Here is a 24,500-nt window from a genome sequence, read left to right as displayed (position 1 = left end):
GCAACCCCATGCCTTTGCTGTAAGTTGATGGGGGGGAAGCCTCTCTGAAGAGCTGAAGTTAGAAACTATGTTCTCCTTCCATCCCAGCCACCTCGCGCCCCTGACTGTCTTTCACAAGAACTCCAGCCTGTTGAGTCATATCTGACTTGTGGTCAACTGTGACCACAAGCTCTCTGTTACACCCTCACCCCCAAGGGAGGAACAAACAGCTTCAGCCTGACCCTCGGAGACTTGGGGGACACAGAGAGATGGACACCAATGACACAGGATAGGAGGCAGTCTTATCACAAAGATACTTCATTCATTTATTCATTCAACAAGTGTATGTTGACCAGTTCCTCTATATCATCAAACACTGACCACTTTCACTAAATGCTCTTGGGGACACTGGCTGCCATTTCCTGAGGCAACCCAGTGGATCTTTTCTCAGCACTGGCTTGTTTATTTTCCCCAGCAAGCCCACAGAGGAGATTTATTATGGCACCTGTTCTACAGATGGGGCAACTGAGGCTTGGAGAAGTGAAGTGGCCTCCCTGGGGTTCCATAGCCAAGTGTCAAGCCAGGCCTCACACCCAGTTCATCCCTTGCCAAAATTCTTGACTCTCCTCCCTCACACTATACCCTCTTGAGCAAAACCTCTCTCTCCGCCACAAACAACTCATGGGTTTTTTGTGTGATCGTGTAGAACTCAGCTGGATCCTGGAGTCCAGGCTTCCTGGGGCTGGACACAGAAGGAGAGGCTGCTAGAGGCAAAGGCCCATTCCACTGGGTGGGGAAAGAAGGGAGGGACAGGAAGAGGAACCAAGTTCTTGAGGCCAGGAGAGCCAGCCAGACACAGCCGGCCTCAGGGCCTCTGACCTCAGAGAAAGGAAGTGGCCTGGAGTCTCAGCTGAGCCCGAGGGGGTCCCAAGAGCATGGAGATCAGGATGACCCCAAAGAGGAAACCCTGGACAGGACCCTGTGTGTCTCCTCCCCATCCTCATCTGACCTATAGCACCAACCCTGGCCATTCCCGACGCAGACTTGGCTTCCCTTTCTGCTGTGTGACCTTAGGGAGGACACCTAACCTCTCTCTCTGGGCCATAGTTTTCTCTCTTGCAAAATGGATCTAATCAGAGCAATGACCCAGATGTGTGCCCAGAGGATGCGATGAGATAATTCACGAAAAAAGCTTAGACCAGAGTCTGGCACAAAATAAGTGCCAGTGGGGCGTGAACTTTTGTTACCTATTGTTGTTCCCGGTTACCATAGCTACCACCCACGCCCCACCTTTGAGGTCTTCAGAGAGAGAATCCACTTCTAGTTCGCCCACCCAACCTCCCCACCCCGACGCAGGGAAAGGGCAGCCCCAGCAGGTCCCTGAATGACACCACTTCATCCCCTGTATTTAAAATTTCATCGGCTCTTCTCACCAACACACCAGCTGGTCTCCTTATTTTAAAAACAGAAAATACACTCCCCTGACCCCTCCTTCTCCACAAAGCCTCTTTCCCTCTTCCCCTTCTTGGCCAGACTGTCCAGAAGCAGTCCTCTCTCCCTGTCTATACCTCCTGACCTCCCAAGCTGACTCCTGACCCTGAGGTGTCTCCATGGGGGACCCTCTGAGCCTCCAGTGAGCGTGAAGTTCTTTAGCAGCTGGGGGTCCAGTTGACAGCTCCCTGCTTCTCCTAACCGGCCACCCCAGGTCCTGGCTGCCTCCAAACTCAGCCTCTGCTGTGGGCATGGTTGCTAACCCCTCCACACTGCTGTTTCCGAAACCTTGTCCTCCCCCACCTACCCTTCCTGCTGTATCCCAGGGCTCTCAGAGCATCACTCCCAGCTGTCGTTATTGCTCAGTCGCTGTTTGGTCCATCTCTTTGTGACCCCATGGACTGTAGCCCATCAGGCTCCTCTGTTCATGGGGTTTTCCAGGCAAGAATACTGAAGTGAGTTGCCATCTCCTTCTCCAGGGGATCTTCCCAACCCAGGGAGAGAACACACGTTTCCTGCACCGGCAGGCAGATTCTTTACCACTGAGCCACCTGGGAAGCCCATCACACCCAGCTCCCCCTTCTTGTACCAAACATCTTAGCAGGCCCCCTTGAAACACTGAAATGAAATTCACACGCAGCAAAAAAACACTAACTTCCATCTTTCAGAAACATTGAATGCGGTCCCCTGCAAGGCCGGGAGAGAGTCATTTAGAATAAAATGTGCACGGAAAGACGGAAATGCTCAGGCCACTGGCCCAAGAACTCTCACTGGAGTGGCCAGGTGCTCACACCTCAACACAGGTGTGTCTCAGTCAGCGAGACAGCCCCACCCCCCCACCCCAAGTAGGGCACATTAACCTCACGAGCAACGTAAGCTTCTAAACACTGGATGCTTCTTTCTTTTTCTTAAATTAATTAATTTATCTATTTATGGCTACGCTGGGTGTTTGTTGTTGCTTGTGGGCTTTCTCCAGTTGCCACGAGCGGGGGCTACTCACTAGTTGAGATAGAAGGCCTTCTTATTGTGGGGGCTTCTCTTGTTGCAAAGCACAGGCTCTAGGCACACAGGCTTCGGTAGTTGCAGCAAGCAGACTCAGGAGTTGTGGCGCATAGGGTGAGTTGCTCCGCAGCATGTGGGATCTTCCCAGACCAGGGATTGAATCCGTGTCCCCCGCATGGGTTGGTGGGTTATTAACCGCTGGACTGGTAGGAAAGTCCCTAGAGTGGCATTATTAACCAGGCAGGAAGGATGTTCTGGGCAGAGGGCTCAACATCTGCAAAGACTCAGAGGCAAGGTAGTGAGGAACTGAAAGAGTTCTCCCTGAACTCTAGGTTACTGGTGCAGATTTAGGTGCTCAAGAAATCTCTGCGGAGTGGCTGCATGGGGATGGCAGTGATGGGAAGCCACTGGCAGAGAGATGGGGCCATAATTGCCGTCGGAAAAATTCACACTTGGGACTTCCCTGGCGGTCCAGTGGTTAAGACTGCACTTTCAGTGCATGGGGCGTGGGTTAAATCCCTAGTCAGGGAACCAGTGTTGCAAATCTGCATGACACAGCCAATAAATAAATTAAATAGCAGTAAGAATAATAAATAGTGTTCTTTTTTAAAAAAGAAAGAAAATCTCACTCTCAATAATCAGGCTAGAAGCAGTCTCAGGGGCTCCAGCCCTGCCCCTTCCTTCCCCCTACCCTCCCCGAAACATCCCTCCTCTGCTTTCTCTTCCTGCTTCAGTCACACCTCTGCATTTGCCCTGGCAGTTCACTGTCTGATGAACCTTTTCTCCCTGTACTTGATTAAAACCCTTCTCAGCTTCCACATACCATCCCCAAAGCTCTCTGGAGCCCAGCCACTCAAGAAAGTAGAGGCAAAAACCTGGCCTTTGCTGTCAGATGACCCTAGATTTGAACCCCACATCCTTGGAACCACATTAGCTGCATCCTTAGTCAAGGGTCAAATCCCTCTCAGGCCCCAGTCTCCTTCCCAGACTTTACCACACTGAGCTATGACGATTGCCGATAATATGGGTGACACTTTGCATGGCTGAGTCCCTTCACTGTTCACCTAAAACTATCACAACATTGTTTGTTAATCAGCCATACACCAATGCAAAATAAGTTTTTTTTAAAAAATTGGCAACACCTGCCTCCAGTATCGTGCATGTCATAGATGCTTGGTGAATGTTAATTCTGTCAAGTGTCCCTCTTCCGGGAACCCTCCTCCTACCCCACTTTGTTCCTCCGAAGCAATTAATCTCTCTTATCAACCCTGGCTGATAAGGCTGCTTCTCCCATTTTACAGATGAAGTCACTGAGGCTCAGAGCAATGTTAAGTCACACAGCCAGGATCAGAACCCAGATCTAACCCACACCCAAAACTAGGCTCATTTCATGTCTCTGGATATTATTCCATGAATCCCTCCCGCCCCCCCAACCTCAGGGACTGTCAGCATGACCAGAATCTGAGCTAGCACCTCCGCTGCTCAGGAACCTTCTATGGCTCCCCAGTGCTCCAGGCACTGGGGAGAGACTGGCTTCTCATCTATCTCTGCCCTGGAGTTGCCCATGCTGACCCTCCCACTTGATCTCTGCCTCAATCCCTTCCAGATGGGCCCAGCACACCATCTCCATTCCCCTGGCAAGTCCTGGTCATCTTTGAAGACCTGACTTTGGTTCCCAGTATCTTTGCTCTTGAGCTTCTCAAGTGGTGCTAGTGGTAAAGAACCTGCCTGTCAATACAAGGGACATAAGGATTGTGGGTTAGATCCCTGGGTCAGTAAGATCCCCTGGAGGAGGGCATGGGAACCCGCTTCAATATTCTTGTCTGGAGAGTCCCATGGACAGAGCACCTGGTAAGCTACAGTCCATAGAGTTGCAAAGAGTAGGACATGACTGAAGCGTCTTATCACATATGCATTTTTGCTCTTGGGGGCTTCCTCTGAAGCTGGGTTTCTTTCTTTGCCGTTGTCCCTTGCCAGGTGCTCCCTGCAGGGGCTGAGAAAGGACTCAGTCCAGATCCCAGTCCTCCAGGAGCTCCAGGTCTGGGGCGTGTGCGGGGATTCCTGCAGGAGGGATACCTTGTCTGAGCGTGAGTTACCAGCCACGAGAGCTCCAGGTTGCCACCACTCTGTGCGCCAGTCCCTCCATGACAGGGTATATTGAACGGAGGCAGAGAGGGCCTGCGAGAGCCAGTGTGCTGAAGTGTTTAAGGTGCTGGATGAGCTCAGCTGGGCTGAGAGAGCATTCCTGGCAGGCTTCCTGGAGGAGGAGTTTAAATGGGGAACCTGGGTCTGAGTCTCCTCCTTGGGGCCTACGGAAGGTGTCAGCTGATGAAAAGCTGAGGGAGAGAATTAAAAGGGAAAGTGGGAGCTTGGAATGTGCCAGAACTGGCTCTCTAAGGATGGAGACCATGGCAGAGGTGGTGGGAAGGCTGGGGGAGCTGAGGACCAAGGTCATAGCAGGGCACTGAGGCAGAGATCACAGACACGTGGTGACAGAGAATCTCAGGGGGATGGGCCAGGAGGACCCCAAGCTAGGAGGAAGCAAGTGGGGGGACGAAGGTCATCTGGAGGTGAACACGTTGTTGTTCAGTCGCTCAGTCGTGTCCGATTTCTTTGCGACCCCATGGACTGCAGCTCGCCAGGCTTTCCTGTCCTTCAGTATCCCCAGAGTTTGTTCAGACTCATATCCATTGAGTTGATGATGCCTCCAACCATCTCATCCTCTGCTGCCCCTTCTCCTTTTGCTTTCAATCTTTCTCAGATCAGAGTCTTTTCCAATGAGTCAGCTCTTCACGTCAAGTGGCCGAAGTGTTGAAGCTTCAGCTTCAGCATCAGTCCTTCCAATGAATATTCAGGGTTGATATCTTTTAGGATTGACTAGTTTGATCTCCTTGCTGTCCAAAGGATTCTCAAGCGTCTTCTCCAGCACCACAGTTCAAAAGCATCGATTCTTCAGGACTCACCCTTCTTTATGGTCCAACTCTCACATCCATACATGACTATTGGAAAAACCATAGCTTTGATTATATGGAACTTTGGCAGCAAAGTGATGTCTCTGCTTTTTAATACACTGTTCATCATAGCTTTTCTTCCAGGGAGCAAGCGTCTTGGGTCAAATGCCAGGGAGAAGTCAGGAACTCAGCCTGGGCCAACGGAGGGAGAGATGGGCTGGGGATGTGAGAGAGAGGGTGGGTGAGCTCCCCCATCAAGCCTTTCCTGATCCCCTCCTCCCCTCTCACAGTTGCCAGATCCCCAAGCACACTCTGCCCCACTGGACCAGGCATCACCCTCTGCTCCATGGCAACAGGATACAAAGTGGAGGGATGCTGGTACCGAAAGAGAGAGGGCTGAGGGACACATCCAAGCTGTCGTTCTGTCTGTCCTCCTCTTTTGGGAGCAGACCTTGTCTCCCTCTCCTGTTGTCCCTGAGATAGGGAAGGAGGGAGGGAGGTGGCAGGTGGGCAAGGGGACAGCATCAGCAGCTGATGATGTAGGTGAGCCAGGTGGGAAGGGGAGGAGTGCTCAGGCACCAGCCCCCACCACGCCCCCTGCAGGGTCTCACCGTCACCCCACCGCCCCCACCCCCAGGGCAGCAAGGAGCGCTTCCACTGGCAGAGCCACAATGTGAAGCAGAGCGGCGTGGACGACATGGTGCTTCTACCCCAGATCACTGAGGACGCCATCGTGAGCAACCTCCGCAAGCGCTTCATGGATGACTACATCTTCGTACCCTGGGCCGTGGGCGGGGTGGGCAGATGCAGGACTCAGGGACAGGAGGATGACTGACCAGCGGATGGAGGGATGGTGGGTGGATGAGGGCAGGGGAGGATGAAAGAGGCTGTAGCACGGAAGGGACACACATGCCTGAGCACAGGAACAGAGTGGGGATGGGCAGCAAGAGCACAGGGCATTAGCGCAAGGGGACCGCGGAGTAACAGCGGGGCTCCAGTTGGGGGTGGCTGTGGCTCTCATGGCTCCCTCTGCTCGGGGGCAACTCAGGCACAGCACCCTCTGTTCCCCTCAATCTGGATCCAGCTCAGTTTTTTCCTAAGACGCCTGGAGTATCTCCATCTCTTCCTCCAAGCCACAGGGCTCTGGAGGCCCCAAGGGAGCAGGAGGAGGGGACAGGGCCCCTTGAGGGACACAGCTTGCCAGGACGCTGCATGGCCCTTAACCGTCTCCACCCTAGACCTACATTGGCTCGGTGCTCATCTCCGTAAACCCCTTCAAGCAGATGCCCTACTTCACAGACCGCGAGATCGACCTCTACCAGGGCGCGGTGAGGCGGGGCCCGGGTGGGAGCCACAGCCCCAAGGCCTCCCCCCGACCTGAGACAGAGGCTGAGCCCTGCTCTCTCCCACCAGGCCCAGTATGAGAATCCCCCGCACATCTATGCCCTCACCGACAATATGTACCGGAACATGCTTATAGATTGTGAGAACCAGTGTGTCATTATCAGGTACAGAGTGGGAGCCCAGACCCTCCTCCCCAGGGCCTCTCAAACAGCATCACCGCCCCAGGGAGCTTTAACTGGAATTCCTGGTCCAGACAGAGCCTCGCTGTCCCTCTCCACCCCCAGCCCCACTCTGCTTAGCCTCTCACCCTCTGATCCGTGAGGTATTTTGTGCATTCATCCTGTTATTGCCCACCTGTTCCATCTAAGTGTCAGGAGATTTAGATCCATCTTGCTCACCATGGTATCCCCAACAGCCTGGGCTATTGCTTGGCACCCAATAGGCGTCAATGAATGAACGATCAGAGCCCCAGCTGGAAAGGGCACTTCCTCCACCCCTGGTCACTCACCATCCTTTTCCTCACGCATCCTCAGTGGAGAGAGTGGAGCTGGGAAGACAGTGGCGGCCAAATATATCATGGGCTACATCTCCAAGGTGTCGGGCGGAGGCGAGAAGGTCCAGGTAAGGCAAAACAGGAAGAGGGGCTGGGTCTCCCCACATGGAATTTCATCCGCTCACCTCCAAACTCCCACACCCCACTGCAGTCTGACCTCTTCCCGCCCCCACCTGTGTCTTTCGCCAGCACGTGAAAGATATCATCCTTCAATCAAACCCACTGCTGGAAGCCTTTGGCAATGCCAAGACAGTGCGCAACAATAATTCCAGTCGCTTTGTGAGTCTCTGTGGCCTCTGCAGTGTTTGTCTCTGTCTCTGCCTCTTTCCTTTACATATATGCTCAAGAGTGCAGGAAATACCTGCTCCTCAATAGGAGACTGGCTTCCTGTTCATGATCCCTCTGAAAAAAAAAAGTCCCCCATCAGCAGCTCTGTGGAGACGAAGACATGTTCAGGTCCATTCTTGAATACTCCTCCCCTGGCTGCAACTAGGCTATGTCTGTTCCTATTTCCATTTCAGGTCCCATTTATGCCCTCATTCATTCTTTCTTTCATCAAATGCTTCTTGGAGTCCTTCTTTGTGTCAGGGGCTATGCTGAGCCTAATGAAAGACAGAATAGGTAAATGGATTTGGGTTTGTCATCATTTTCTGTCACTGTTTGGATGTGTGGCTTGGACAAAAGAAAAAAAAAAAATGTAACCTTGTGGGTCTCCTCTGTTGGAATGGGATGGTATGGTGGCTCAGATGGTAAAGAAACTCCCTGCACTTCAGGAAATCCAAGTTTGATCCCTGAATTGGAAAGATTCCCCAGAGGAGGGAATGGCAACCCACTCCAGTATTCTTGCCTAGAGAATCCCATGGGCAGAGGAGCCTGGTGGGTTACAGTCTGGGGTCACAAAGAGCTCGACATGACTGAGTGACTAACACTTTCACTTTCATAGACTTCAATAATTTCAGTAAATGCTTGAACATGGAAATGGCTTAATGAATTCTGACACTAATGAGATTTTTTCCCCCGGATATTAGTATCTATAATATTAATTATATTTTATTTTCTAATATATTTTCATATAATTATATTTGAAGTATTTTCTCCAACATTTTATTTTAAAATTTTTCATATACCTGGAAAAGCTAAACACTACAGTAAACACTTGTATGCTCATCTCCTAGATTCCACCATTAATATTTTACTATTCTTGCTTAATCATATGTACATCGATCCACTTTTTTTATGCACTGTAAACTATAACATCATAACTTTCCTTCAGACACTTAAGCATGCAGACGATTAATCAGTCCAATATAAATTTGCAGTTCTCTATCATTTCTTTTAAAGTTAAATTTGCATACAGCAAAATATGTAAATCTAAAGGGGACTATTCATTAATTTAGACGAGTGCATACACCCATGCAACCAACACTCCGATCGGTATACAGAATATCACCATCTCTGCAGAAAGTCTCCTCTTGTCTCTTTCTAGTCAACTTCTACTTCTACCTTACCCAAGAAGAAGTCACTCTAATTTTTTTTTTTTTTTTGCACCATAGATTAGTTTCAGCAGTTTTAGAATTTCATATAAATAGAATCACACAGTCTGTGTTTTTGGACTACTAATGTACAGCAAAACATGGATGAACCACAAGAACATGTAATTCTATTTTATTTTATTTTATTCTATTGCTGCTGTTGTGCTCAGTGGTGTCCAGCTCTTTTGCAACCCCATGGACTGTAGCTTGCCAGGCTCCTCTGTCCGTAGGATTTCCCAGGCAAGAATACTGGAGTGGGTTGCCACTTCCTTCTCCAGCGGATCTTTCCAATCCCCTGGATCGGACCAGGGGTCGAACCCGAGGTACCTATGTCTCCTGCATTGGCAGGCAGATTCTTTACCACTGGTGCTACCTGGGAAGCCCCTTATTTTATATAGTTTTGGCTCAGACGGTAAAGAATCCACGTGCAATGCAGGAGACTCGGGTTCGATTCTTGGGTTGGGAAGATTCCCTGCAGAAGGGAATGGCAACAGGGCTAGAGGCCCCAGGTTAGGGCTTGAATCATCAGGGAGGGAGGAAAAGGTATTCCTGGCCCAGGACCCATTTTAGACAAAGGCTGGAGGGAAGGAGCTGGTGAGAAGAACAGTAAGTGGAAGTTGGGGAGAGAAGAGCTACTTGAGGTCACTTGGGGAAGAAGGCTCATAAGACCCATCCCCCGTGCTTCCTCACCTGCAGCCCTGGGCCCCTGGGCGGGGACTGATGTGGCTTTCTTGGGTTCAGGGCAAGTACTTTGAGATCCAGTTCAGCCGAGGTGGGGAGCCAGATGGGGGCAAGATCTCCAACTTCCTGCTGGAGAAATCCCGCGTGGTCATGCAGAATGAAAACGAGAGGAATTTCCACATCTACTATCAGGTGCAAGGAAGGTGGCTGTGGGGCTGGGAGGGAGCCTCACCGGAGCCCACGGGAGGGTTGGTGTTTGGGAACCCGTGATGGCAAGGACCCGGGAATTACAAGGCTGCACCCATCCACCACCATGTGAATGAGCTTCACCCACCCTCCAGCTGCTGGAAGGGGCCTCTCAGGAGCAGCGGCAGAACCTAGGGCTCATGACTCCTGACTACTACTACTACCTCAACCAGTCAGACACCTACAAGGTGGACGGCACCGATGACCGGAGCGACTTCAGTGAGACTCTGGTGAGCACCGTTGCCATTTCAGCCCCAGGAAACCTTCTTGTGTTACAAATTGGGAAACCAAGGCCCGGAGAGGGACAGAGTCTTGCCCAAGGTCACACAGCAAAAAAACAAACAAAGCCAGGAGAGGGGTCCAGGTGTCCTGACCGTCCCTCCGCCCCCACCCCACCCCGCCCTGCACATTTGTGTTGTGGTCACTGAAGCCTAACCCGTGGGTCGGCTGGAGGTCGGGCTTTACACCACAGGCTCTGTGCCCCATGTGCCTACAGAGCGCCATGCAAGTCATCGGGATCCCGGCCAACGTCCAAGAGCTGGTCCTGCAGCTCGTGGCGGGCATCTTGCATTTGGGAAACATCAGCTTCTGCGAAGATGGGAATTATGCCCGGGTGGAGAGCGCAGACCGTGAGTGTGGGTGCTGCGGAGGGTGTGGTGGAGGCATGTGTGTGTGTGTGTGTGTGTGTGTGTGTGAACTGCTTCCTCCCAGTTGTGGCCCCCAGAAGCTGAGGAGCTAAGCAGACAAGATCGATGTCACCGGGCAAAAATGGGGAGAGATGGGAGCCGCCATGTGAGGCCCAAGAACCCGACCGGCTGCTCCCTTTCTCCCCACCCCACCACCTGGCAGTCCTGGCCTTCCCCGCCTACCTCCTGGGCATTGACAGCGGGCGGCTGCAGGAGAAACTGACCAGCCGCAAGATGGACAGCCGCTGGGGCGGGCGCAGCGAGTCCATCGACGTGACCCTGAACGTGGAGCAGGCAGCCTACACCCGCGATGCTCTGGCCAAGGGGCTCTACTCCCGTCTCTTTGACTTCCTCGTGGAGGCAAGTGGGGCTCTGAGGACAGGGGCAGGGGGAGAGGGGCTCTGGGGCAGCACCAGGCCCAGGACTTGGACCAGCCAAGAGAGGGAGGGGGAGCGTCCTGAGTGTCATGACCTTGCTAATGCCCAGCTTTGGGAGGTACCACACAGGGCAGGAGATGATTTGATGGGAGATTTAAGGTCTTCCTTAAAAACTGATCGGTAGGCTTCCCTAGTGGCTCAGACAGTAAAGAATCTGCCTGCAAAGGAATGAGATTTGGTTTCGATCCCTGGGTAGGAAAGACCCCCTGGAGAAGGGAATGGCAACGCACTCCAGTATCCTTGCCTAGAGAATCCCATGGACAGAGGAGCCTGATGGGCTACAGTCTATGGGGCCACAAAGAGCTGGACACGACTGAGCGGCTAATACTTTCACTTTCACTTTGGCTGTTGCATGGAGCCCAAGCAGGAGGGGCTGCTGGAAATGTCCAGGCCTGGACCAAGATGGGGGCTGCTGGAATGGAGAGGGGTGGGTGCCTTAGAGAGAGCCATGAGCATGGCTGTCAGAAGGACAAAGTGATGGACCAGGTGATGGTAGATGAGAACAGGATGTGTCAAGGTCAAGAACGGTGACTAAACATGCAGTAATTGCAAACAGCAGCCTCCTTGGTAGAGTAGGTGGCCTGTTGCCTAAGGGATCTTGGAGACAGTCCTTTCCAGGGGACATTCATGATGGACATGCTGCCCCCCAGTCTAGGCTCTAGACAGCTGTGTGAGGTGCCTTTGGACAGCCCCAGGGCCCAGTGGCCAGGGTCCACCCTGGCCAAGTCATGATGGCCATCCGCACCAAGCTGCAGAATAAGGAGCATATGTTTGAGGCCCTCCACAGGGCCAAGTTCAAGTTCGCTGGCTGCCAGAAGATCCGTATCTCCTAGAAGTGAGGATTTACTAAGTTTAATTCGGATGAATTTGGAAACATGGTGGCAGAAAAGCGGCTCATTCCAGATGGCTGCGGGGTCAAATACAGCCCTAATCACTGCCCCCTGGACAAATGGTGGGCCCTGTGCTCATGAGAGCCTGGGCACTGTCCCCTCCTGACTCGGGCGTGCTAAGTCGCCTCAGTCATGCCTGACTCTTTGCAACGCTATGGACTATAGCCCACCAGGCTCCTCTGTTCACGGGATTCTCCAGGCAAGAATACTGGAGTGAGTTGCCAGTTCCTCCTCCAGGAGGTCTTCCCAACACAGGGATCAAACCTGTCTCTTGCACTGATAGGCAGATTCTAGCGCCACCTGGGAAGTCCGCTCTTTACTCATGCACATCAATAAATCCTACTTTCCTGTCAAAAAAAGAAAAAAGGATTGTGACTGTAGTAGCCAACACTCCATATCAATTAATGCATGCCAGCTATGGATCTGTTCTTCATGCATTGATTTATTTAATTCCTAAGAAAAGCCCTCTAAGAGAGATGCTACTGTGAACCCATTTTAAAGATGAGCAAATAGAGGTGCAAAGTGGTTAAGGGGCAGAGCCAGCTCCCAAGGCAGGAACCCTAATGTCCTAACACCTGGTTTCTTGTAGGAATGATGAACAGGGGTGAGGGTAGGCACAGCGATGGGGAAGGCTGCAGACACACTGGTGGGAGGGGACAAGAGCATTTCAAGAGAGTGGCAGGCCTGTGTAGCCACTCACCTAGTGTCCCTGTGCATCACAGGCCATCAACCGTGCCATGCAGAAGCCCCAGGAGGAGTACAGTATCGGTGTGCTTGACATCTACGGCTTTGAGATATTCCAGGTATGACCCTGTGGCCCAGTGGGAGGGGGGCCTCCAGCATCAGCCCACTGAGTGAGGCACGCTTTTCCTCCCTTGGCAGAAAAACGGCTTTGAGCAGTTCTGCATCAACTTTGTAAACGAGAAACTGCAGCAGATCTTTATTGAACTCACTCTGAAGGCTGAACAGGTGGGCAGGGGAAGACAACTGGCCAGGGCCAGGGGTCACTGGGGAGGAGGTGTGGGACCATGAAGGTTGCCAAGCAACCAAGGACACCCCAGCCCCACATGGGCACTTCCTTCTACTGACATGTCCAAGCTCCTTCTTCACAGGAGGTTTTCTACCTCTAAAGCTCTGATGAGGGCTGGAGCATTGCCTCTTTGTTCAAACCTTCAATGGGCTTCCTGGTGGCTCAGACGGTAAAGAAACTGCCTGCCAGTACAGGAGACATGGGTTTGATGCCAGGGTCAGGAAGATCCCCTGGAGGAGAGCATGACTACCCACTCCAGGATTCTTGCCTGGAGAATCCCATGGACAGAGAAGCCTGGCGGGCTACAGTCCATGGGGTTGCAAAGAGTCGGACACGACTGAGCAGCACCTGCTGTGTAGCAGGCACTGTTTGCAGTGCTGAGAAGACCCCCATGAATGGGATGGACAAAATCCTGCCATTTTCATTCTACCCAGCCTGCAGAGGCAGAGCCTGAGACTAGGATTCAGGGCAAATACCAGGAGATGATTGAAGAAGCGACAAAGGGATTTTTAAAATTATTTATTTATTTTTGGCTACCCCCCACTGCATGTGAGATCTTAGACTCCCACTGGGGATTGAACCCATATGCCCTGCAGTGGAAGAGCAGAGTCTTAACCACCGGCTGGCTTTCAGGCTCTGAAAGGAATTCTTTTTTTAAGAGCCAAATGGGATGTATTCACGAAAAGATCACACTTCAGGCAACTGGGGCTCAATTCTGGGACCCCAGGGGGAAGATCTGACCTCCAGGAAATGAGATTTGTTATCGGAGACAGTCCTAAGTGATGAGACTGGAAGGACAAGTTATGGGAGGGACATCTGTCACACTTCCTCCACCCATGCTTGTGAAGCTAACATTCTAGAAACACTCACATCTTTGCCCAGATGCCCTGTCCCATCCCTGCCCTCTTTGCCACCCCCAGGAGGAGTACGTACAGGAGGGTATCCGCTGGACCCCCATCCAGTACTTCAACAACAAAATCGTCTGTGACCTCATCGAAAACAAGCTGGTGAGGGCTGAGCCAGATTTGGGGGTTCCCGCTGGGCCCCAGTCAGAACCGGGCTTGGGAAATCACTGTGCCCCTGAGCTGGGCTTGGAAGAGCTGGGAGAACCCTGGAGGTTCTGGGCCCCTATAGACCCTTCTAACCCACGCTCCCCCTTAGGCAGATGGAGACCCATCAGCCACCACGTCCATTCACTCTGCTCACCTGTTACTTATTCACTCCATAAACATCGCCCCCAAGGCAGGCTGCGGGGGAGAGAGGGGTCAAAGTTGACAGGTCCCCTTTCATCTCCATCTTGGGAAAGGATAGAGGCACGGATCCTTTATGGGGTTCCCCACCCCATCCTGTACCAGAGAGCTTCCACAGCATCGCCACACATCGGAGCTTCCCATCACTTCCGCTCCCTCCTAGGAGCGGCAAGTGTTTGGGGCCAGTCCATGCTGAGCCCTTCCCCACCTCCTCACCCCACAGAACCCCCCAGGCATCATGAGCGTCCTGGACGACGTATGCGCCACCATGCACGCCACGGGCGGTGGCGCCGACCAGACGCTGCTGCAGAAGTTGCAGGCAGCCGTGGGCAACCATGAGCACTTCAACAGCTGGAGCGCGGGCTTCGTCATCCACCACTACGCGGGCAAGGTGCGCCCCGCCCCCCGTCCCTCGGACCCCGCCCCTCGGATCCTCAGACTCCGCCCCTCAGACCCCACCCCACCCATCAGACCTCGCCCCTCGGACACGCCCCCTCAGACCTAGCCTGACCCTCAGACTCCTCCCCTCGGTCTCCTCCCACTAAGACCCAACCCCGCCCATCAGATCCCGCTCCCTCGGACCCCGCCCGTCAGGCCTCGCCCCTCAGACACCCCTACACACACCTCCAGAGGCTTCTTCCCGCTGCAGCCTCCCAATCTTCCAACAGAAGGAATCTACCCAGACATCAGCCAGTGCTAAAGAACACTGATCCCCTTCTCGAGCCCTCCCCCTACTGACCAGAAATACGATCCCCCCCTCCCACTGACCCCCAGGAACTGGCCTAGCGGCCCCACTATCATGGCCTTTCAGCAGGGCTGGTAAACCCACTGTCCACTCCCCCATCAAGGCCACAGCGCTCCCAACTAACAGGACAGCGACACCTGCCCCTTATAGACTTCTTGGATGGCTCAGTGATAAAGAATCTGCCTATCATTGCGAGAGATGTGGGTTTCATCCCCGGGTTGAGAAGATACCCTGGAGAAGGGGATGGCAACCCACTCTAGTATTGCCTGGAAATTCCCACGGACAGAGGAGCCTAGTGGGCTACCGTCCGAAATGACTGAGCACTCCCCACACACACCTTACAGGACACAAAATCCCTCCCATCAACCCCAAATTAGGCAGCAGAGCCCCCTAAGCCCTAATCTGAGTTATAAGCCCCAGTGTCCCCCTGACCCAGAACATGGCCGCCCTTCTTCTGATCCCAACTTGGAGACCCCTGGATCATGCTGCAACCTACCACCTCAGACAGACCCCCTACAGACAGACCCCTACCCAAAGTTTCAAAAACCCACTGTCCTCCCACCCTGGCCAAGGTCCCCCTCCCCAGTTTACAAGACTGCACACTCTCTCTCTGACCTTATCATGGGCAGTAAACAGCCCCAGTGGTTCCCTGACTGTGCTGCAGCCCACCATTCCTAAAGTGGGCTGAGGCTCCGTGCTCCTCATCCTGAGAGTAGCCTGACCAGAACTACAGAGAGCCTGCACCTTGGATGGCAGACCCAGTCTACAAGCCAGGCTGAACCCCCCTCCCACCCACCCACCCACCAAACTCCAGCCAGTGCTATAACCCTCCTGACACAATCCCCCAGGCCCCCAATCGACCAGAACACAGAGGCTCAATGTGACCTTTTGATTCCAAATTAATTAGCAAACACCCAGGGACTGCTCCCCCCTACCCAGATTACAGCCCCTCACTCCCCAAGCTGGGCTATAACTGTCACCTCCTCCTTCCTCTGATCCAGCCTGCAGCTCCCTCCCCGGGTCTGGACTGTAACCCTCCATCTTCTCTCCCCTCTGACCCAGACTGCAGTCCTAACCCTCCAATCTCACCTTGAGCATGAGACCTCCAGGCTCCCCCCCAACCAGGTCCATGCTGCTCCCGACTGCCTAATATGAACCATAGACATTGCCCAGTCATCTCACCCCAGAGCGGGCCCCCATGGGATCCCCCATCCATCACTTCAGATTCTCACTACCCCCCATGCCACCTTCCTCCAGGTCTCCTATGATGTCAGCGGCTTCTGCGAGAGGAACCGTGATGTCCTCTTCTCTGACCTCATAGAGTTGATGCAGACCAGTGAGCAGTGAGTGGTCTGAGGCGTGGAGGTCTCTGGGCAACTCCCCGTGGGGATGGGGGAGGCCCAGGGACCACCTCACCTTCCCCAGAGCTCCCATCACTCCATAGAGTTTGTGGGGGCACCTGTTTCTTGTGAATTTTATTGTTCAGTGGCTCAGTCACTTCCGATTCTTCATGACCCCATGAACTGCAGCATGCCAGGCTGTCATTCACTGTCTCCTGGAGTTTGTTCAAATCCACGTCCGTTGAGTCGGTGCTATCCACCCATCTCATCCTCTGCCACCCTCTTCTCCTGCCCTCAATCTTTCCCAGCATCAGGGTATCTTCCAATGAGTCAGCTCTTTGCATCAAGTGGCCGAAGTATTAGAGCTTCAGCTTCAGGATCAGTCCTTCTAGTGAATGCTTAGGGTTGATTTTCTTTAGGATTGACTGGTTTATCTCCTTGCAGTCCAAGGAACTCTCAGGAGACTTCTCCAGCACCACAATTTGAAAGCAAATGGAATATAGCACAGGGTGAATGTTCTAAGACAGTGGTTGGTAAAGTGCTGATATTGTGGTTTCTAGAATGGTAACATGAGCATCTTCTGATACAAAGAGAATCTCAGGCTCCACAGTAAACTGAATGACTCAGAGTCTGCATTTTAACAAGATCCCAGGAGCCATGTGTACATTCAAGTTCAGGAGCCACTGATTTAGAGCAACACTGTCCAATATTATTCCACATGCAATAAAACTGAATCTACACATATACTTATTTTTAAATGGCCCGATTCAGATATAAATTGCATACCATTAAATGCATCCATTTTTATAAATGATTTTTAATAAATGTACAGAATTGTACAGCCGTCACCACAATCCAATTTGAAACGTGCATTACCCACAAAGATCCCTCATGCAAAACTGCAGTCAAATCCCCATTCCTATCACTTGTGTGGGCTTCCCTAGTGGCTCCAGCAGTAAAGGAACCCGCCTGCAATGCAGGAGATGCAGGCATTCGATCCCTGGGTCGGGGGGGAGAAGATCCCCTGAAGGAGGAAATGGCAACCCCCTCCAGTATTCTTGCCTGGAGAATCCCATGGACAGAGGAGCCTGGTCCATAGGGTCGCAAAGAGTTGGACATGACTGAGCACGCACGTGTGCAAAGACATAGTCTGCATCTACTAAGCAGTCCACTCATTCTAGATTATAGCGATGGGAGAAGATCTCATCAAAGAGCAATGTAACAATGAACATAACAATGTTGCCCAACCAAACTCAGGCCTGCCCACCTGGCTCACTGCAAAGTCAACCTCCCAACACTAAGAGGCGGTGATGGAAAGTACAGCATTAATTGCAGGTCCAAGCAAGAACAGGTAGCTCTACTCAAAAGACCCCAAACTCCCCGAGGGCTTTCAGGGAAGGATCTTTACAGATAGTGTGAGAGAAAGGGTCACAGGGTGTGATCCTTTCACAATTTTCTGATCAGTTGATGGTGAGGTAACAGGGTGATGTTTTAGGAATCTTAATCATCAGCCTGGTTCCAGCTGGTCTGGGGTCTACACGCTGGTGGTCAGAATTTATTTAACTCCTACCTGGCAGGGGTTTTAGTATCTGCAAAACAGCTTAAGGATATGGCTCAGGATATTATCTATAGCCCTTTGTTGTTAGTCGCCAAGTCGTGTCCAACTCTTTGCGGCCCCATGGAACTGTAACCCCTGAGCCTCCTCTGTCCATGGGATTTCCCAAGCAAGAATATTGGAGTGGGTTGTCATTTTTCTCTCTCCAGGGAATCTTCCCATTCCAGAGACTGAACCCTTGAACCCTCATCTCCTGCTTTGGCAGGAGGATTCTTTACCAATGAGCCACCACGGAAGCCCTCTACACCCACTGAGGAAGAATTGAAAGTCCTTAACTTTCTTTTACAGCTAAACTATCATTATTTTGTCCTGCTTGACTGCGTTCCTTTGTTTCTGTATTTTCTCACCTTTCTGATTAAATTTGCCTTCGGATTTCAGAGAAGGCCTAGGAGGCTAAAGCTTTCCAACAGAAAATAGGCAGGGGACATGGGAAGGAGGAGAAATTGTCTGTCTTTGGGAAGTTCCCCTCAAGGGTCCTGCTCAGGTTCACCAAAGTGAATTTAACCAATCCCCTGTTGATGGACACTGAGGTTGTGCCCATCTGTGGCTATCACCCACGGGGCTGCAGCAGCAAGGTCCTTGTCTGTATTTCCCTGCACGCGTGTGCAAACCTCTGCCTGTAAGACGGTTCCTCCAAGGGGACCTACCTGTGATGCCAGAGATGCCACATCAGTTAAGTCGAACTGTTTCCTTTTACTTGCTACCCAAGTCATGGACAGTCACGGAGAAAAAAGTAACAGTACAAATAAATCAAGGAACCAAGAGGATGAAACCCACCCTCTGGTTCTCATCATCACACCCACCAACCTTCAGGGAGAACCACATTCGTACAGCATGATCTCTGGGTCCCAGACACCTCAACAGCCCCACCTCCAGGAGGACACCCAAGGTTCACCTGCACCTCCAAACTCCTTCTCTTCCCCCCTCCCAGGGCCTTCCTCCGGATGCTTTTTCCCGAGAAGCTGGATGTGGAAAAGAAGGGCCGCCCCAGCACTGCCGGTTCCAAGATCAAGGTGGGCACGGGGAGGGAAAGGTCCAGTTCTGTCGTTCCTATGTCCATCTCTCCCCATCGCAGAGCCTCTGCCCCTCCCTCTGGCATCTTCTAGTCAACAAGGGCTTCTTCCAGTGCTGGGGTTGGGGAGCTTGGACCAGCTTCCTTAATGTCCTCCTAACCCCCTAAATCCAGACATGAGCCATCATCCTAATGATTTTTTTTTTTTTTTGGTCTTTTGGTCATTTGTCACTTTCTTATTCATTATGGTAAAATATACATAAAGTGAAAGGGTTAGTCGCTCAGTTGTGTTCAATTCTTTGGGACCCCATGGACTGTCACCAGCCAGGCTCCCCTGTCCATGGGGTTCTTCTCCAGGCAAGAATACTGGAGTGGGTCACCATTCCCTTCTCCAGGCGATCTTCCTGACCCAGGGATTGAACACACACCTCCTACATTGTCAGGAGGATTCTTTACCGTCTCAGCCTTAACCATTTTTAAGTGTACATCTCAGCGGCATGAAGGATATTCACATTGTTGTGCAAACATCCCCACCATTGATCTCCAGAACTTTCTCCCCTTCCCAAACTGAAACTTTGTCCCCATTAGTCTCTAACTCCCCATCCTCTTCCCCAGCCCCTGGCACCTGCCATCCTGCTTTCTGTCTCTATGGGTGTAACTCTTCTGGGGACTTCCTATAAGTGGAATTGGACACTTATGTGGCCGGTTTGTTTCACTGAGCATAATATCTTCAAGGTTCATGCATGTGTCAGAATTTCCTCCCTTTTTAAGGCTGAATAATATACCGTGGATGTAATGGATATTTTCTCATCCATTCCTCCACTGATGGACACTTGGGCTGTTTTTGCCTTTTGGCTATTGTGAAGAGTGCTTTTATGAACACGGGTGTACCATCATAATAATATTTTAATAACAGTATATTGGGCACTTCTCAGTGCTGGCAGCAAACACGAGACACTTTACAGACAGGAGATTAGTCCCACCTGGCAGATGGGAGGCCAAGGCTCAGAGAGGTGCAGTCACTGACCCGGATCGCAGACCAGAACTGTGATCCACGCCAGGGTCTCTTCTACCAATCCTCCAGTCTTCCCCCTTGGAACGATGTCCTTTCTAGTCTTCTCTGCAGGACTACCTCTCAGGCACACACGTGTGATTCTCTGCTTTTAAAACATCTGTGCCCCAAAGGACAGGCAGAAATAACCAGGAAGTGTGTGCTCCCACGTGCTCAGCTATTCCATCAACAAACCTTCGCTGAGCACTTACTCTGCGCCTGGCTAAGCAGCGAGTGCGGCAGACATGAGCGCTCCTGGTTTGGGGTTCAAGGATCAGGTACACACACAGGATATGAACCCCATATGGTACGTGGTAACAGAGCCACATGGGGACCAGGGATGCCTGGGTCCATCAGGTGCCACGCCCACGTTCCCATGCAGCATGTCTGGGTCTCTTGGGGCTGTATTCAGAATGCGAAGACAGAGGGGCCAGAGGGTCCCATCCGTGCCCCCCATCCCCATCTTCTCTCCCCACCTTAGAAACAAGCGAATGACTTGGTGTCCACGCTGAAGAGATGCACGCCCCACTACATCCGGTGCATCAAGCCCAATGAGACCAAGAGGCCCCGTGACTGGGAGGAGAACAGGTGACGCCGCCCCCCGCCCCGCCCCATCTCAGCCAGTCCACACTGCCTGTCCCCGAGACTGACCCTCCCTCGCAAACCTCCCCCGCCACCCAGGGTCATGGAATCCATCACAGGTCTCATCCAGGCTAACCCCTAGGACAAGCGCAAAACCCCTCAGGGCCCCGGGGTTACACCTAGCACTGACCGAGGTCCCAGGGAGGATCCCAGACTGTCCGTGGAACTAATAATACAGTCCTCCTCATTCCCCAGACCCCAGAACCCACCCCTAGAATTGTTCCTAAAACTGACCACTCAGCAAACACCGACCCCTCCCCCTAGAACCCAGGCCCCCAGTGACAGAACTAACTCCAAAGTGGACCCCTGGACCAGCACTGAACCCCCTCCCTAGACCTCAGAACTCACCCCCTAAACTGCTCCCAGCATGAATCCAGACAGCCCCGGAGCGGTGAGGCCGCCACCAGGGGACTCAGGCTGCCCTCTCCCCAGGGTCAAGCACCAGGTGGAGTACCTGGGCCTGAAGGAGAACATCAGGGTGCGCCGCGCGGGCTTCGCCTACCGCCGCCAGTTCGCCAAATTCCTGCAGAGGTAAGGCATCCCTGCCACACTCACCCACCTCCCGCCGGCCCCGCCCCGCCGCCCCACGGCCCCGCCCCGCCGCCCCACGGCCCCGCCCCGCCGCCCCACGGCCCCGCCCCGCCGCCCCACGGCCCCGCCCCGCCGCCCCACGGCCCCGCCCCGCCGCCCCACGGCCCCGCCCCGCCCCCACCAACTGCCCCGCCCCCTGCCCTCTCCAGTCGCTCCGCCCACCCTCCCCGCAGCCCCACCGGCCGCTCAGACTCTCCCCCGCCCTGGCTTCAGGTACGCCATTCTGACCCCCGAGACGTGGCCGTATTGGCGCGGGGATGAGCGTCAGGGGGTCCAGCACTTGCTGCGGGCAGTCAACATGGAGCCGGACCAGTACCAGATGGGGAGCACCAAGGTCTTCGTTAAGAACCCTGAGTCCGTAAGTGTGTGGGAGAGACAGACACCAGCATCACTTGCACGGTCCTGTTCTTCAGGCGCCTGGATGGCCGTGGGCACGTTTCCTCCCCGCCACCCTCAAGCCTCGGTTTCTCCATTTGGAAATTGCGGAGAGTCCTAGTCACCCTGCAGGATCAACGTGAGAATTAAACAAAATGGGAAGTCCGAGGCACAGTGCTCAGGAAAACTAAATTAGTGGGACTTCCCTGGTGGTTCAGTGGTTAAGACGCTGAGCTTCCAATGCAGCGGGTGCAGGTTTGATCCCTAGTAGAGTAACTAGGATCCTTCATGCCATTGGGCATGGCAAAAAAAAAAAAAAAATAGCTAGAGGGTCCTTGGGGCCAGGAAGCTGCTAGAGAAACACATATCCACCTGCGGTGGTAGCCCCTTGGAAGGGACCAGAATGTCTTTTTGTCCTTTCCTTTCTTTGTTCTTTCCTCCATCCCCATCTATCATCTTCATTCCTTCCTTTGCCTTCCTTCCTCTTGTCCTGTTTTCTCTCTCTTTTCTTATTTCATTCCTTCATTCATGAGTACCTGGACCAGAGATTCAGGTCAAAGTGGCAATTTTCTTAGTTTATTTTTATGTATTCTTTGGCTACGCTGCACAGCATGCAGAATCTTAGTGCCCTGATCAGGGATCGAACCCATGCACCCTGCAATGGAAGTGCAGATTCTTAACCACTGGAATGCCAGGGAAGTCCCAAAGTGGCAATTTTCTTGTTATAAAACAAACCTCATTTCACACCCTCCAATATAGAAATAATCCTTCTAGCACACTGTCATCAGTTTCTAGCCTTTTATCAAAGGCTGGAAGCACCCCAAACTTTATGCTGCCTCTACTTTCAAGAGCAAAAGCAACAATGACAGTTAAGTTCTAGGGATCTAATGTACAGGGCAGTGTGGTAATTAAGGCTGGCTGTATTATATACAGGGGGCTTCCCTGGTGGCTTAGATGGTAAAGAATCTGCCTGCAATGTGAGACCTAGGTTCGATCCCTGGATTGGGAAGATCCCCTGGAAGACGTCATAGCAACCCACTCCAGTATTCTTGCCTGGAGAATCCCCAGGGACAGAGGAGCCAGGCAGGCTATAGTCCATGGCATCGCAGAGTCGGACATGACTGAGTGACTAAGCACAGCGCATTAAATACTGGAAATTTGCTTAGGGAGTAGATCTTCAATTGTCTTGCCACAAGAAAGACATGATAATTATGTGGTAATTATGTGACAGGACAGAAGCGTTAGCTAACCTATAGTGGTAATCATTTTGCAACATAATATGTATATCAGATCAACATATATGTGTACACCGTAAACTTATACAGTGCTGTATGTCAGTTATAGCTCAATAAAGCTGGGAGGGGGCAAGTTTTTTAAAAAGCAACAGTGACAAGAATAACAAAAAGAAAGCAAGGTGAAGAAGCCCCTAAGGGCCTGTCCGGCCACCTGCTTTGGTGCGAGGACTGGAAAGTACACAGAGGGATGCCCATCTCAGTGAACTGGGCTGGTTCACCAGACTTCCAAAGGAATCTTAGGTTCCAGAGAAGCTGGAGCACGGGGGCAAGGTGTGCTGGGGGTATGGGCCAGGCCCAGCTGGGTGCCCATCACGTGCATAATCATGTCACCTGCTCCATAGCCTCCCAAGGACTTTATGAATACAACCAGGGGATTGTCTGCATGATTCCCTTAATGTTACTGTAACTTACAAGTAACTGTTCTCTCAGCAAAGCAAGAACATAACACAGTGGGGTGGAGGCTCTAGAGATTCCATAGCTACAACAACAGTCTTTCATGGACGGTCCAGATTCTTCATCCCCCGGATATGTTGGCATCTTCCTCCTAGAGCTTTTCACTATGGATGTACTTTGCTCCAAAGAATAAAAACAGTGTAGAATCACATTCAAAATAGATGTTGTTAGTGATAGAAACTTGGGCTGCTCTGGTGGCCCAGATGGTAAGGAATCTGCCTACAAAGCAGTGAGACCTGGCTTTGATCCCTGGGTCGAAGGGAATGGCTACCCACTCCAGTAAACAGTACAAACCAAAACTGTCTGAGGCTAAAACTGCACTTGGAAGAATTTAAGTGTTAATACATAAGAAAGAGAAGAGAGAGGGAGGGCTAGAAAAAAAGAGGAAAATGAGAGGGCGAGAGAGAGAAAGAGAATCCATCTTGCTGGTTACGGGCAAATTGGAATATATGACTCTGAAAGGAAAAGATAAAAATTGACACACACACACACAGAAAGACCAAAGAATGCTCAGTTCAGTTCAGTTGCATCCAATTCTTTGTGACCCCATGAACTGCAGCACACCAGGCCTTCTTGCCATCACCAACTCCCAGAGTTTGTTTGCTCAGACTCATGTCCATAGAATCAGTGATGCCATCCAATATCTCATCCTCTGGCATCCCCTTCTCCTCCTGCCTTCAATCTTTCCCAGCATCAGGGTTGTTTCCAATGAGTCAGGTCTTCCCATCAGGTGGCCAAAGTATTGGAGTTTCAGCTTCAACATCAGTCTTTCCAATGAACGCCCAGGACTGATTTCCTTTAGGATTGACTGGTTGGATCTCCTTGCTGTCCAAGAGACTCTCAAGAGTCTTCTCCAGCACCACAGTTCAAAAGTTCTTTAGTGCTCAGCCTTCTTTATGGTCCAACTCTCACATCCGTACATGACTCCTGGAAGAACCATAGCCTTGACTATATGGACTTTTGCAGCAAAGTAATAGCTCTGATTTTCAATATGCTGTCTAAGTTTGTCATAGCTTTTCTTCCAAGGAGCAAGTGTCTTTTAACTTCATGGCTGCAGTATAAAAAGAATGCTAGCACTGGCTAAGACAACAGAAGGTAAAATCAAATTTTGACCAAAATTGCGCTCTGCACCTTTTGAGGGGGGAAAGGTGAACTAGCTGGAAATAATGAAGCTCATAAAGGTAAAAGCTTGGTGGGAAAGTTTTTAAACTTTAGTTTATTTAATTTTTGGCCCCACGCTGCAGCATGTCGGATCCTAGTTCTCCAACCAGGGATCAAACCCACACCCCCTGCATTGGCAGGTAGACTC

At 51.9% G+C, this 24,500-nt stretch overlaps 1 protein-coding gene and 1 pseudogene across 1 annotated transcript in view; both read left to right on the top strand.

Annotated features, from left to right (window-relative positions):
- Nucleotides 1–24,500, top strand: part of MYO1F (myosin IF) — a 37,310-nt gene that overhangs the window by 4,010 nt on the left and 8,800 nt on the right. Inside the window, exons 2-19 of the mRNA XM_069591288.1 lie at nucleotides 6,061–6,198; nucleotides 6,662–6,751; nucleotides 6,837–6,931; nucleotides 7,301–7,388; nucleotides 7,510–7,599; nucleotides 9,594–9,725; nucleotides 9,875–10,009; nucleotides 10,276–10,408; nucleotides 10,629–10,825; nucleotides 12,515–12,595; nucleotides 12,675–12,761; nucleotides 13,743–13,829; nucleotides 14,296–14,463; nucleotides 16,075–16,160; nucleotides 18,704–18,785; nucleotides 20,317–20,423; nucleotides 20,910–21,008; nucleotides 21,282–21,426. Coding sequence (XP_069447389.1) covers nucleotides 6,061–6,198; nucleotides 6,662–6,751; nucleotides 6,837–6,931; nucleotides 7,301–7,388; nucleotides 7,510–7,599; nucleotides 9,594–9,725; nucleotides 9,875–10,009; nucleotides 10,276–10,408; nucleotides 10,629–10,825; nucleotides 12,515–12,595; nucleotides 12,675–12,761; nucleotides 13,743–13,829; nucleotides 14,296–14,463; nucleotides 16,075–16,160; nucleotides 18,704–18,785; nucleotides 20,317–20,423; nucleotides 20,910–21,008; nucleotides 21,282–21,426 — 2,040 coding nt within the window. The remainder of the gene's footprint in view (nucleotides 1–6,060; nucleotides 6,199–6,661; nucleotides 6,752–6,836; nucleotides 6,932–7,300; nucleotides 7,389–7,509; nucleotides 7,600–9,593; nucleotides 9,726–9,874; nucleotides 10,010–10,275; nucleotides 10,409–10,628; nucleotides 10,826–12,514; nucleotides 12,596–12,674; nucleotides 12,762–13,742; nucleotides 13,830–14,295; nucleotides 14,464–16,074; nucleotides 16,161–18,703; nucleotides 18,786–20,316; nucleotides 20,424–20,909; nucleotides 21,009–21,281; nucleotides 21,427–24,500) is intronic.
- LOC138441907 (small nucleolar RNA SNORA70) lies at nucleotides 11,440–11,512 on the top strand (annotated as a pseudogene).

This window comes from Ovis canadensis, chromosome 5 (genome assembly GCF_042477335.2).
Source record: "Ovis canadensis isolate MfBH-ARS-UI-01 breed Bighorn chromosome 5, ARS-UI_OviCan_v2, whole genome shotgun sequence".
In the NCBI taxonomy this organism is placed as follows: Eukaryota; Metazoa; Chordata; class Mammalia; order Artiodactyla; family Bovidae; genus Ovis; species Ovis canadensis.
The sequence above is the reverse complement of the archived record's forward strand: the minus strand, read 5'-3'. Positions and strand labels throughout refer to the sequence as shown.